Source organism: Macaca nemestrina, chromosome 13, assembly GCF_043159975.1.
Source record: "Macaca nemestrina isolate mMacNem1 chromosome 13, mMacNem.hap1, whole genome shotgun sequence".
Taxonomy (NCBI): domain Eukaryota; kingdom Metazoa; phylum Chordata; class Mammalia; order Primates; family Cercopithecidae; genus Macaca; species Macaca nemestrina.
The window spans coordinates 17,659,768-17,674,203 of NC_092137.1; the positions used below are offsets into that span (position 1 = coordinate 17,659,768).

A 14,436-nucleotide genomic window follows, 5' to 3' on the forward strand; every position below is an offset into this window, starting at 1 on the left:
AATTGAAATAATCAGAAAATATTCTCCTGACGCAAATAAATGTTCGAGAATAAATCTAATTTGCACAGTAATGGTTAATGACTCAGGGTAATGTTAACAAAAGTGGCTAGTCTCAAATTCATTAAGTCTCTCAAATTTTCCCTCAATGATAAAGGTTAAGTTGTAAAAAGTCTGCCTCTCCCCATTACCTCTACCATTTGTACAATGTAAACCAATTTGAACTTACAGACCAATTTCTCGATTGTATCTTTAAATAAGTTAAATAGCACATCAGGGTAGAGAAAAAGAATAATGCTTAGTTATAATAGGTTTTGGGATTAAATGATCTAGACCTGTGGCTACATTTTCTGAGTTAAATAACAGTACAAGAAAATCAAAGTGTTCCTCAACCACCTTGAATCATCGACACATGAACACGTATATTTTAAAGGTCTTAATTTAAAACTATATGTGGTGCCGGGCGCAGCAGCTCATGCTTGTAATCCCAGCACTTTGGGAGATTGAGACGGGTGGATCACTTGAGGCCAGGAGTTCGAGATCAGCCTGGCCAATATGGCAAAACCCAGTCTCTACAAAAAATACAAAAATTAGCCAGGCATGGGTGAGCACCTATAATCCCAGCTACTCAGGTGGCTGAGTCACAAGGATCACTTGAACCCAGGAGGCGGAGGTCACAATGAGCTGAGATCACACCACTGCACTCCAGCCTAGGCGATGGAACGAGACTATGTTCTGAAAAAAATAAGTAAAAAAATAAAAAATAAAACTGCATGTGGCAATACAGCATGGTGATTTAGAACAAGGGCTGTGGAGTCAAAAGGGGATACAGATCCCGGCTATACTGCTCAATGGTTCTGATTATAAAAATTCCATCAGGCGTATCTGCTGTGAAGGCCTATTATTTTATAACAAAACTGCTAAAGTACCAAAAAAAAAAAATTGTTTTCCTTGGATTAGCTCACAGAACTTGGGTACATTCTTCTGAATAATTTCGTTGGGGCAAAGTGCATTCTGATTAAGAAGCTCTAAGTTTCTAAAAGAGAAAGGCGCTGCTTAGAATTAAATCTGACATACAAGATGGGTGATAAGACTGCACAGCACCATTCTGGACAAAAACACTGCGTGGAAAGAATAATCCTCTTCTATGACTCGTGATTAGCTCTGAAGACAATTCTTGGAGGAATATCTAACCCATTTTCAGCAATAGTACACAGAAAAAAATTGACACTGAAGAGATTATACAGCACTCACAGGTATAAATTCTGATTCATGAATACACACTTACTGTTTATTATAGACTAGGCATTAAGAGACATAAATATCTAAGACATAGCTGATGACCTGAAACTGGTTACAATCTGGTGGGCGATTCAGATATAAAAATAGACAACTACAACAGAATAAAAAATAGTATAAAATATCTAATAATATAAAGCATTTTTATATTTTTATCTTAAATAAAAATATAAAAGTAATATATATTATGAGTTGATGTAAGGTGGTGCAAAGGAAGCTCTGAGAAGTTCCTCACCCTGCCTGATAGGGTATGGCGGTCACAGAAGTCTCATAAAAGTGGCATTTGAACAATGTCCTGAAAGATGAGTAGAGTGACATGTGATTAAGGAGGGCGTACTAGGCAGAGGCACCATATTTGGAGAGTTACAAACAGCTTAGAACAGCTGAAAAAAGTAGGCAAATACGGTATCATGAAGGGTCTCAAAGCTACCCTACAGAATTAAACATTTATTCCATATATAATAACCACCAAAGGGTTTTACATAGATGAATGACCACAATCAGATCAACTGTAGAAATGTAAACCTGCCAAAATGGTGGAGGATGGACCGAAGAAGGAGCCACATGAAAGCCTGGGAGTCCGGAGAAGAGGCTATCACCACAGGCACGAGGCGAAGAGACGGGGATGAGAGGAAGAATGTCAGTGAGAAAGGAGAAGAGGGCAGAGACCAAACAGCGGTTTTAAAGGAGAAGCGAACAGAAGTCAGACTTGGACAAGGAAGAATCGAAGATAAATCACAGGTGTCAAAGGTAGGTGACTGCGTTGGTAATGATAGTTTGCATTAATCAAGGTAGGGAATTCAGGCAAAGAAAGAGGCTTTGAGATGAAGGCACATTCAACCTCAGGCCTACTGAATTTCAGATACTGGTTGTTTACCAGGTGATGTCTAACAGGTAGTAGGGCATCTGGGTCTAGAGTACAGGAAGGTACAGGATGTGGTGCCATGAGTTGGTGGGTATCTGTCCATATGCAGGTAGTAGTTTTGGGGACTGTGATATGTGTATATGTGTAGGGGGAAGTAGGATATGGAATTCAGGAAAATCAGTAACACTATAACGAGCAAACAAAGACGTCAAACATTTAAGGGCACTAGAATTAGGGGAGGCAGCGTGGCAGATTAAGAACAAAGAATAGAAAAACAGGAAAACCAGGAAAGAGAGGGTGGCAGCTGGTAAGAAGACACATTTTAAGGTATGGAGGATAGGTCTGTGGTGTCAAATACTTGAAAAAATAAGGTAAGATTAAAGCTCATTTATAACCTTTGCTAAACAAGTTTTGCTAGAGTAGTGTCATCTACATCCAGATTATAGTAAATTTAGGAAACAATGAGATATGAAGAAGAAAATAATTGCTAATTTATGAAAACTTACTATATGCCTGAACCACAGTAAGTATAATGTATGAAAGATACCATTTGAGCCTCAGTCTAACCCTGAGAGGTAGGAATTAGTAATAATATTGTTTTGTAGATGAAGAAACTGAGACCCAATAAGTAGAGGTATTTTGCCTGTCAGAGGTAGGTCTCAAATCCTATGCTTTTTAACCAGAAATTCAAAAGTTCTTGCTCCCTTGTGTTCTATACATTGTTCTGAAATGTGCGGGTATGATGGAACAGTAAACAGTGACTAGAGTGAGTCAAAGCCAGGGTGGTGAACTGGTTACAATTTTGTATTAAAACAAAAAGCCTGAACATATTTATGGGTTGATGAAAATAAGCTGGGAGAGCAGGTGAGGGAGAAAACACCGATACGATGGAGGGCACGGATATCCATGCTGGGCGAGGAAGACCCCTCCAGGGTTTCTAGGGTACTGTGTGCCTGGAAGCAAGGGAGAGAACTCCAGTTCTTTAGTTCTTCCCCACTACTGGTCACAGGCTAAAGAGTCAGGGCAGGATCTTTCCTGTTAGGGGTAAAACTAAAGAAAGATTTCCTTCCTTTAGAAACACATGTTTCAAACAAACAAACAGATGAAAAACAATTTAAAATTGAACAATACCATGTAGACATCAAACTCATCCAGGCATCTGAAAGGCGATTCCGCGATGGACCATAGGGAAAGAATAAAACACACGGTGGAGAAGGAACGTTCGCCTCCAGACAAGGCTCTCATGTCATTGAAGGCAGCTTTATTTCCTTCTCCAGGCTGAACCTTGAAGAGAATGAGTTGACAAGGAACAAAAACTAAGTAAATGAAAGGCCAGATTAAATTTTTTACAATACAAATAATAGATTTACAGTAAAAAGGAGATGAGAATAAAATGACTTAGTGATTTGAAAATATCCATTCCATTCAAAATATTTTACAGTAAAACAGTTACACATAATGGTATTTCTTGCTCTACTGCAAGAGAATAAAACTGAAAACTTTTTTCACCATAACTGAATCTAACATACCAAAATTCCAAAGGCTTAATAATTTAAAAAATGTTAATAAATGTTGTGATCGTGGCTGACTGCAACCTCTGTCTCCCAGGCTCAAGCGATCCTCTCACCTCAGCCTCCCAAGAAGTTGGGACCACAGAAGTATGCCACCATGGCCAGCTACTGTTTGTATTTTTTTTTTGGGGTGGAGATGAGGTCTCCCCATGTTTCCCAGGCTGGTCTCAAACTCCTAGGTTCAAGCAATCCTCCCGTCTCAGCCTCCCAAAGTGCTGGGATTACAGGTTTAAGCCACCACACCCGGCCCTGAAACTTAAGCTTCAAACATTTAAAAGTGCTGAGATTTTTTGTTACTTGAATTATAGTGACACCTAGTGGTTAAGCTGCATTAAAAGTAATTACTGAATGTCAAAAGGACAGAACCAACTTTAAAAAGCTTACTTACACTGGCCGAAGAAATGCATTGAAATACATCTTTTAAAAGATTTAAAGGACCAGGCGCTCACGCCTGTAATCTCAGCACTTTTGGAGGCCGAGGCAGGTGGATCACGAGGTCAGGAGATCGAGACCATCCTGGCTAACATGACGGAACTCCGTTTCTACTGAAAATACAAAAAATTAGCTGGGCGTGGTGGCGGGCGCCTGTGGTCCCAGCTACTCTGGAGGCTGAGGCAGGAGAATGGCGTGAACCCGGGAGGTGGAGCTTGCAGTGAGCTGAGATCGTGCCACTGCACTCCAGCCTGGGGACAGAGCTAAGTCTCAAAAAAAAAAAAAAAAAAAAAAAGATTTAAAGGATTGCTTGAACCTAGGAGTTCAAGACTAGCCTGAGAAACATGGGGAAACCTCATCTCCACCAAAAAAAAAAAAAAAAAAAAGTACAAAAATTAGCTGGCCATGGTGGCACAGTCCTGTGGTCCCAACTACTTGGGAAGCTGAGGTGGGAGGATCGCTTGAGCCTGGGAGGCAGAGGTTGCAGTGAGCCAAGATCACGCCATTGCACTCCAGCCTGGTCGACAGAGCGAGACCCTGTCTCAAAAAAAAGAAAATGTATTTCTTTTGTATTGCATTTCTTATAAATTCTAAATAAAATCTTTTAAAATTTAAATAATTTTAATTTTTTTAAAAATCTAAAATCTTTAAAAAATTATTTACTAAATAAGGGCCCATGAAAACAATAAGAAAGCAACTAATAAAATTAACAGCAAATCGTTCACATAATTTCCTGAGAAGATAATATACAATAACATTAGGAAGGGTTCTATTTTTTTTTGACAAAATTCCAGATATACATATATGCATACAAGGTGAAAAAAGAGAAACAACTAGTTTCATATCAACAGCAGACATATAACTTCCTATATTTTTTAATTCACTATTTGAAAAATGATACAGCTCTCAAGTGAGCATTCATTTATTTTTTAATATTAACATTATGAATATTCTAAGGTAAAAATTCCAATTCTAAACATACTCTAAAATTTTACATCTATCATAAGTCTGAACAAACCAAACCAACAATCAACCAAATAAAAATTCCCATATAAAAGCAAGGACTAAACACCAAGATGCAATCTTGCCCCAAAACTGTACTTTGCACCAATTTAATAAATGAAGCCCTAGGTAAATCTGGGGGATCTAGCTTTTACCCTCTCATCTATTACTAACATATCATGGAACTTCAGTGTCACTTTCCTTATTAGTAAAATGAAGGTCACGTAAGTTAAAGATTCATCTGATACTCTTTTGAACAACAGAGATGACAACATCAGAAAGTCTAGCTTGAGTTGTTTTGTATAGTTAGCTCTGGAGATAAATTATTCAAGTACTTCTAACACTTTCCTTTTTCTCCATTTTTTATTACAGTAATAGTTTTTATAGAGTAAAGAGCACAAAAATGTAGAACTCAATTTTTACATGAATACATACACACACCTGGGTAACCACTACTGAGATGAAGACACAAGAATATTCCCAGCATCTAAGCAAACTATTTGTATCATACTACCATCCCTGAAAAGGTAACTATTATTCTGATTTTAATCACCCAAAATCAATCTTAACAGTTTCTGAACTTCATATGTAGATGTTACATATACTTTTTTGTATATACACTTCATATTTATATACACTATGTACATCCTTGTAACTGGCTTCTTTCACTCACCATTGTCAGATCATTTATGGTGTGTGTAACAGCAGTTTGTTATTTTCATTATTGAACAGCATGTCACTGTTTGAATATACCCAACTTTATCCATTTGACTCTAGGTAGACACTGGGTTGCTCAGTTTTGGGCTATGATAAGTAAAACTTCTTTGAACACTTTCAAATATATCTGTTTGAGAAAATAAGCACTAATTTTTTCTTGGGTTTATGCCCAAGAATGGAACTGCTTTAACAGACATTGACAGAGAGGTTTCCAAATTAGTTTTACCAAGTTATACTCCCACAAGCAATATATGAGAGCTGCAATTCCACATCCTCACCAACACACGACATTGCCAGTCTTGTTCATTTTCATCATCATAAGGGTGTGACAGTAACTTACTGTGGTATAAATAGTATTTCTCTGATGACTAACGACACTTTTTCATGTGTTTACTCACCACTTAGATATTTAAAAGTAGTTTCTGTTTAAGTCTTTTGACCATTTTAAAGAGACATCAGTCTCTTTCTTACTACTTATTATTTTAAAATTCTAGATAAGTCCTTTGTTGCATGTATGCATCATAAATCTTATCCTAGTCTGTAGCTTCTTTTATCACATGTTTAATGTTACTTTATTATGAAGAGAAGTTCTTAATTTTAATAAAGTCCAAATTATCCATCTTTTCTTTTCAGTACGTTGCTTTTTGTGTCACCCATTCAAAAAATCTTCTCAAAAAAACATGAAGACATTCTCTTCCTCTAGAAGCTTTATTGTTTTAAATTTAGGTCTATGATCAACTTCTAAATTAGTTTTTGTACATAAAGTTAGGGGGTCAAACTTTGCTTACTGTGTATTTTTTTTTTTTTAATTTTTAATTTTTTTTTTTGAGATACGAGTTTTGCTCTTGTTGCCCAGGCTGGAGTGTAATAGTGTGATCTCGGTTCACTGCAACCTCCGCCTCCCGGGTGTGAGTGATTTTCCTGCCTCAGCCTCCTGAGTAGCTGGGATTACAGGCATGCGCCACCCTGCCCAGCTAATTTTGTATTTTTAGTAGAGATGGGGCTTCTCCATGTTGGTCAGGCTGGTCTCAAACTCCCGACCTCAGATGATCCACCCGCCTCAGCCTCCCAAAGTGCTGGGATTACACGCCCGGCCACTTACTGTTTATTTTACCAAAAGGATATCCAACAATTTGAATCTCACACCATTCATGAGAAGACCACCCTCTTCCACAGGCTTGCAGTGGAGTCTTGTCATTACATATACATATGACTTATGTGTGTAGGTAAGGTCTTCCTCAGGTGTCTATTCTGTTTCATTGCTATTGTCCATTTGCTTTCTACTATCCAACTTCTGCTTTTATCATTGTATCCTTCTCTCTACTTGAATTTATAATGGACTTTTTTTCCTTTTGGCATCCTGAGATAGAACTTAGATCATTAATGTTCAGCCTTCCATTTTTACTAATGTATCTATTTAGAGTTATAAATTCCCTTCTGAGAAATCCTATGGCTATATCATATAAGTTTTGATGTTTTCTTTTTATTGTTGTTTGATTCAAAATTATCTTCTAATTTCTATTTGATTTTTTTGACCTACAGATTATAGAGAAATGTGCTGCCTAATTTTCTAACATTCATTAAGTTTTAAGGTTACCTTTCTGTTATTTCTAATTTCATTCCACTTTACAACATATTCTGTATGACATCAATCCTTTGAAATTTGTTGAGATTTGCATTATAGCCAGGAAATGGTCTATTTTGGTAAATGTTCCACATGTACTTCAAAACAATATACAATCTAGGGTAGTTTGGCACAATGTTCTATAGTTCTACCAATTAGGTGAATTTGGTTGTGTAATTTAAATCTTATATTGCCTTACTGACTTTTAATCTGATTGTTCTATCCATTACTGAGAAAAGTTTATTAAAATTTCCAACTATAACTGTCAATTCTTTTACTTTGCCTTTTAGTTCTCCCAATTTTTATGTATTTTGAAGCTATGTTATTAGGTACATACAAATTAAATTTTTTTAAAAATAACTTTTATAACTACAAAGTGGCCCTTTTGGCTTCTAGTAATATTTCTTGCATAAAGTCTATTTTGTTATTATTATAGCTTAACCAGCTTTCCTTTGGCTAATGTTTTCATGGTGTATCTTTTACCATATTTCACTTAGGATCTTCTCTGTCCTTATGTTAATATTTAAGGTGTATTTTGATAAACAGCATACAGTTAGTTTTTTTCTATTCAGCCTGTTTTTAATTTAATAATTTAGTGCACTTACACTTAATGTAATTACTGATGTATCTATATTTGAGTCATGCATCTCCTTCCAATTTGTTCCATATGTTCTTTATTCCTCTTCCCTTTTTGCCTTCATTTAATTGAGTATTTTTGCTTTCCATTCCTTTTGTTTGGTCTCTGTGAGCTTTACAATTATACATTCTTTTAAAATTCAGTGGTTACTCTAGAGATTGCAATATGTATCGCTGATGTATTAGTTTATCTTAAATTAGTATTGGTATTACTTCCTGAAAGGTACAAGAACCTTACAACAGTTTAGAACTCCATGTACTTCTATTCCCTTTTGGTGCTATTGTCATACATTTGACTTTTACAGCTTCTAAGCCCCTCAAGACTTGAGTGTCTATTCAACAATATTATTATTGTTGATTTAGACAGCCGAAACTGTTTTGTATTTACCCACAGATTTACCTTTTGCATTCCTCTCTGTTCCTTCTGCAGTTCCATGTTTCCATCCATGTTTCTTTCATCTGAAGATGTTCTCTAGTATTTCTTGTGGGCCAAGCATACTGAAGAATAATTATTTCAGCTTTTGTTTGTCTGAAAACTAAGATGTTTCATCTTCATTTTTGAAAAGTTTTGCTAGTTATTGAATTCTAGATATCAGTTTTTAAAAACAATTCTGCTAGCACTTTAAAGTCTGTCAGGTAACGTTTACTTTCCACAATTTCTATTAAAAAGTCTGCCTTCGGTTTTATTGTTGCTCTTTGAAAACTAACGCATATTTTCTCTCTTGCTACTTGTAAGGTTACCTCTTGGTTTTTGGTTTTCAGCTATTTGACTATCCTATAGATTTTAAGTGTGGTTTTCTTTATATTTATCTCACTTATAGGTTGCTGAGGTTTCTGAATCTAGATTGATGTATTTCAGTTTTGAAAATTCTCAAACATTATCTCTTCAAATATTCTTTCTGCTCATTCTTTGTTCTATCCTATAGGGACTCCAATTATGTTAAACTTGCTGGTTGTGCTCCTCATATCTCAAACTCTGTTCAGTGTTTTCTGTTTTTATGCTGTTCAATTTAGACATTTCCCTTAGACCTGCCTTGATTTGTTAATTTTGTCTTCTGTTGTGTCCAGTTGGCTGTTAAATTCATCCAATGGGTTCTTAATTTCAGATATTACGCTTTTCAGTTTTAGAATGTTCTTGTAGCTTCCAATTCTGTATTGAAATTGTGGATTCCAATTCAATGTTGAATCTGTTTTGTCCATTTTGTTTATAATTAACTCTATGTTCTTTAACAAATTAATCATGGTTAAAAATATTAGTCTGCTTTCTCTTGTAACTATCATCTGGTGGTCTGGTTCTATTTTCTACTTAAAAAAAAATTATCAGTCACCTTTCCATGCTTCATATATGTGGTAATTTTTACAGCTTTAAGTATAAATGAAATATAATAAACCTCATATATTTAAAGTGCACAATTTGATAAGTCCTCCAATTTTATTCTTCCTTTTCAAAGTTGTTTTGGCTAGTTTAGGCCCTTTGCATTTCTATATGAATTTTAGGATCAGCTTGCCAATTTCTACAAAAACGTCTGCTGGCATTTTAATGAAAACTGAGTCGAGTCAGTCTGTAGATCAATTTGGGAAGAACTTACTTCTTAATAATACTGAGTCTTCTGCTCTAGCAACACCCTGTGTCTCTCCATTTATTTAGGTCTTCTTTAGCTTCTCAGCATCTATTTTAGTAGTTTTCAGTATACAGGTCTTGAATATCTTCTGGCAGATTTTTCCCTAGGTAGTTTATATTTTTGATGCTAATATAAATAGTATTTTTTAAAATTTCAATTTCTAATCACTTGGTGCAAGTATATAGAATTGTAATTCATTTTTGCATACTGATTGTGTCTGCAGCCTTGCTAGTTATAACTTCAACTAGTTCTAGTAGCTCTTTTTGTAGATTCCATCAGATTTTCTGCAGAGATAACCATATTTGTGGATCAAAAGAATTTTACTTCTTCTGTTCCAATATACACGTCTTAGTTCTTTTTCTGGGCTAACTGCACTGGTTAAAACCTTTAGTTCTACTTCTGAATATAAATGGTGAACGTGGACAGAACTGCTTTCTTCCTGATCTTAGGGTGTAGGCACTCAGTCTTTATTATCTTATGCTTGATATTTTGTGTAAAAGATCAATGGTGCCTCCAAATGTACAATATTTCACTAAAGAGGGGCCCCCTTTCCTTATATTAGGCTTCAGGTATGATAGGGCTCACAGTCAATAAGGGAGAAAGCTGGGTTGGGCATAAATTGCAATTTTCCTAAGACTTAGTCCACTTTTCATTCATAACTGTTCCTTGGGCCAACTGTGCACAACATCAGAACTAAGGAATTGACTGACTGAAATATTAGTTAGGTGCCTAGCAGTTCCCTTCCCAAGTTTCTACTGTTTTGTCAGTCCTCTTCCTCCTCCTGCTACTACTTGTTAGCCCTCCTCCTAGGACTAGACTACTGAAAGCCCAGAACCAGCAAACGCTCCCAGGAAAGAAAATGTCCAGCAATTGTCAGCTTACCTTGGACAGGCTCCCCTATCCCTTGGAATTCCAATTTGTCTAGTCATTACTCTTTAGACACCTTTCCAATGTCTTTTTAAAAATAAAAGTTTTGTAATTTCCCTGGCTTTTTTATAGTCTGCAGTGAGAACAATAAACTACCATGACATACTACCTTCCCTATCAATAATCACAATTCTTCTCAATACTTTCAATTTGTATCTTTAATAATTGGGTCTTTTAAAAACCAAAGGTGGGTAAAGAGGAGTTATCCATGATCTAGCAGTAGAAATTAAAGAGAGTAAAAGTTGACTTTCTAATATGGTTAAAATGCAAAGCTTTTAAACAAAAAAGATGTTCCAAAAATTTAACATTTATTCTAAGTACTAAAATGAAAGGATAAGATTTATGGTAACTAACAGCAGTAGGTAATTATTTGAAAGTTCTGCTCCAGAACATTTAGAGTGGGTAGTTGTTCCTGGCCTCCTGACTATACATTTTTTTAATGCCATATCTCATATGCCCTTTTAACACACGACTATGAAAGAACCCATAAAATCAAGTTGAACACGGTAGCTTTTTTTACTCAAAAGTGGCCAGATCTAGGGACAACTTCAGAAGTAAAGAGTAAAAACACAATTAAGTGGGGAAGAACCTTCTTTGCTTCCTTATAGGAGACTGGAGACTATGTACTTTCCATAAAGTCCCGAATAATTTAAAATGCTGTATACATTTTAAAAGGAAACTAGTGGAGTAGAAAGACAAGGTAAATACTTGTCACTGAAAAAAAATTCCCAATTATCACCCTAAGAAAATAATGTGTTTGTCTACAAATAAAATCTATGCTAGGAGCTTTATTTAGTGAGATCAATTTATATTCAACACGTTGGCAAAGACCATCCTTAAGTTAAAATCAAAGACAACAGGTTAAAGTTTATCAATGTTTTATCAAAAGAAAAGCAGCAGGCTGGGCATGGTGGCTCACACCGATAATCCTAGCACTTTGGAAGGAGAATTGCTTGAGGCCAGGAGTTTAAGACAGCTTGGGCAACATAGTGAGACATTGTCTATACAGAAAAAAAAAAAAAAATTAGCTGGGCATGGTGGCATGCACCTATAGTCCTAGCTACTTGGGAGGCTGAGGCAGTTGGGTCACTTGAGCCCATGCAAGGTTACAGTGAGCTATGATCATACCACTGCACTCCAGCCTGGGAAACAGAGTAAGACTCTGCCTCTAAAAAATACCCAACAAAAATAGAAAAGAAATAACTAGTTTTTCTAATGATTAGGATGAAAAGAATTAAGATACTTACTGATATACTTAGAGTTTCATTCTTGTGGTCAAAATTCATTTTTCCACAATAGGCCCGCTGAGATAGTAAGTTGTCAAAGTACAATTTGCATCGTAAAGTCAAACACCTTGAAATTTAAAAATTAGGCACATTAATAAGAGGGCAAAGGTTTTTTAAAACTATATTCAGCATGATCTAAGCATGTTAGAAAACCAGATGGAAATATGCCAAAATGTAAACATTGGTTACTCACTTACTAGTTGAGTTTTAGGTAATATTTTTTCCCTTGTGTCTTTATATTCATTTATGTCCCTACATTTTCACCAGTTCATTTACTTTTATAATAAAAAAATTAATGAAATGAATTAAAGAGTCATCTCACATTTAACACATTATACCATAGTCAGTGCTTAGGAATGTATCAATCATTCAACTAATTAATAATCTAAGGTATTACCCTAATACATTACAAAGATATTTTGTCCTTGAGAGGATTAACTCCAATGGTGACAAGATAAATGGACAAAATATCTATTTATTTTGCCTCCTTCCAATTTCACAGTAGCAAAAAAGCTAAGGGCACTCTCTTAAGCACTGGGTACCTCTAATGCCTTACACTTTGCTTGGCACAATGCAAACTCTATCTTTCCTTCGCTTGGCACAATGCAAACTCTATCTTTCCTTCTCTACATATTAGATGGCATTTTACTGTAAGGAACTTTCCCTTCTTCCTCAATTCTTTATTTCCTTATCTAACTTTCTATGTATCAGAATAGATTAGGGAGTCTTATTCATTGGCTTTATTTTTGCATTGTTCACACCATCTATTACTATACTTATTGAGATCCTCAAACTGTCCTAGATTTTTCCAGTGGGCACCCCCTTCAAGCTGGATCATGTGTCCTTTTATCGTGACTCCCCTTTTTTTTTTTGAGCCCTTCCTTCCTTTCTGCCATAGCATGAGGTTCATCTGTACCTTCCCTGCCCAGCTCTGGAATCCGCCATTTCTCCATGGAGCCCCGGTTCCTTTTAGCGGGGAATGGTATTTAGAAAATAAGATCTGTGTGGTAAGTCACTGGCCGTGGTTTCATAACATCTTTGCTCCCTAGTAAGCCTAAAGCTCATTTCTCTGGTACTCTTTTCCTTCCTATTTCCCTCCCTGAACTGAATTAAATTCCCACACTAGAAATCACTGATAGCCTGAGTTTCCTTCTGCTGCCACAGCAACCACTGCTAGCTGGTTTTCAGAGTTTTCTATTAACTTTTCTTTCAATACAGATATGTATTCATTTATTGCTCCATTTATGGGATGTCTAAAAGAGACTGTTGTCATAAAATGGCAAAGTTCTGGCTGGGCACCGTGGCTCACGCCCGTAATCCCAGCACTTTGGGAGGCCGAGGCGGGCGGATCACAAGGTCAGGATATCGAGACCATCCTGCCTAACACGGTGAAACCCCGTCTCTACTAAAAATAAAAAAATAAGCCTGGCATAGTGGCGGGAGACTGTAGTCCCAGCTCCTCGGGAGGCTGAGGCAGGAGAATGGCGTGAACCCGGGAGGCAGAGCTTGCAGTGAGCCGAGATCGAGCCACTGCACTCCAGCCTTCACGACAGAACGAGACTCCGTCTCAAAAAAAAAAAAATGGCAAAGTTCTCCAGAGTAAAGACATAACAATTTTAAAAATTAGGTCGTTTTTACTCCCCTCCTAAGACTGAGTACTGAGTAAACAATATGAAATATATCAGTGGTGAAGAATCATATGAAGGTAATACAGGCATACTTCAGAAATACTGCAGGTTCAGTTCCAGACTACCACAAAAAAAAGCGAATATTGCAATAAAGTGAGTCACACATATTTTTTGGTTTCCCACTGCATACAAAAGTTTTGTTTACACTATTGTTGATATTTTGACTTCCTCCCATGAATCATAAATGTTCTTAATGGTATCTAGAATGATGAGTCCTTTCCAGAAGGTTTTCAATTTACTTTGCTCAGATCTATTGAGGAATCACTATGTACAGCAGCTATGGTGTTACAAAATATATTTCTTAAATAAAAGACTTGAGAGGTAAAATTACTCCTTGATCTATGGGTTACAGAATGGATGTTAGTAGGCATGAAAACAACATTAATCTTCTTGTATATCATATCAGCTCTTGGGTGACCAGCTGCACTGTCAATGAGCAGTAACATTTTCAAAGAAATATTTCTGAGCTGTAAGACTCAATAGTGGGCTTAAAATATTCAATAATCCATGATGCTATAAACAAATGTGCTCTCATCAGGCTTTGTTTTTCCATTTGTACAGCACATGCAAAGTAGATTGCACAATTCTTAAGGGTCCTAGGATTTTCAGAATGGTAAATAAACATTGGCTTAAAGTCATTAGCTTCATTTGCCTCTAATAAGAGATTTGGCCTGTCCTGTGAAGCCAGGCATTGACTTCTCCTTTCCAGCTATGAAAGTCCTAGATGGTATCTTCTAATACAACGCTGTTTTGTCTGTGTTGAAAATCCA

At 36.3% G+C, this 14,436-nt stretch overlaps 1 protein-coding gene across 3 annotated transcripts in view; it reads right to left on the bottom strand.

The window, feature by feature from the left end:
* LOC105479902 (structural maintenance of chromosomes 6) overlaps nt 1–14,436 on the bottom strand; it is an 87,369-nt gene that overhangs the window by 1,821 nt on the left and 71,112 nt on the right. For 2 of the 3 annotated variants that reach the window (XM_071076262.1, XM_071076263.1), the window contains exons 24-25: nt 11,940–12,045; nt 3,293–3,445 (exon numbers count right to left, since the gene is read on the bottom strand). In XM_071076262.1, the coding sequence (XP_070932363.1) occupies nt 3,293–3,445; nt 11,940–12,045 (259 nt within the window). Of the gene's footprint in view, nt 1–3,292; nt 3,446–8,543; nt 8,642–11,939; nt 12,046–14,436 lie in introns of all 3 variants that reach the window. The other variant, XR_011611479.1, reaches the window with a different exon arrangement.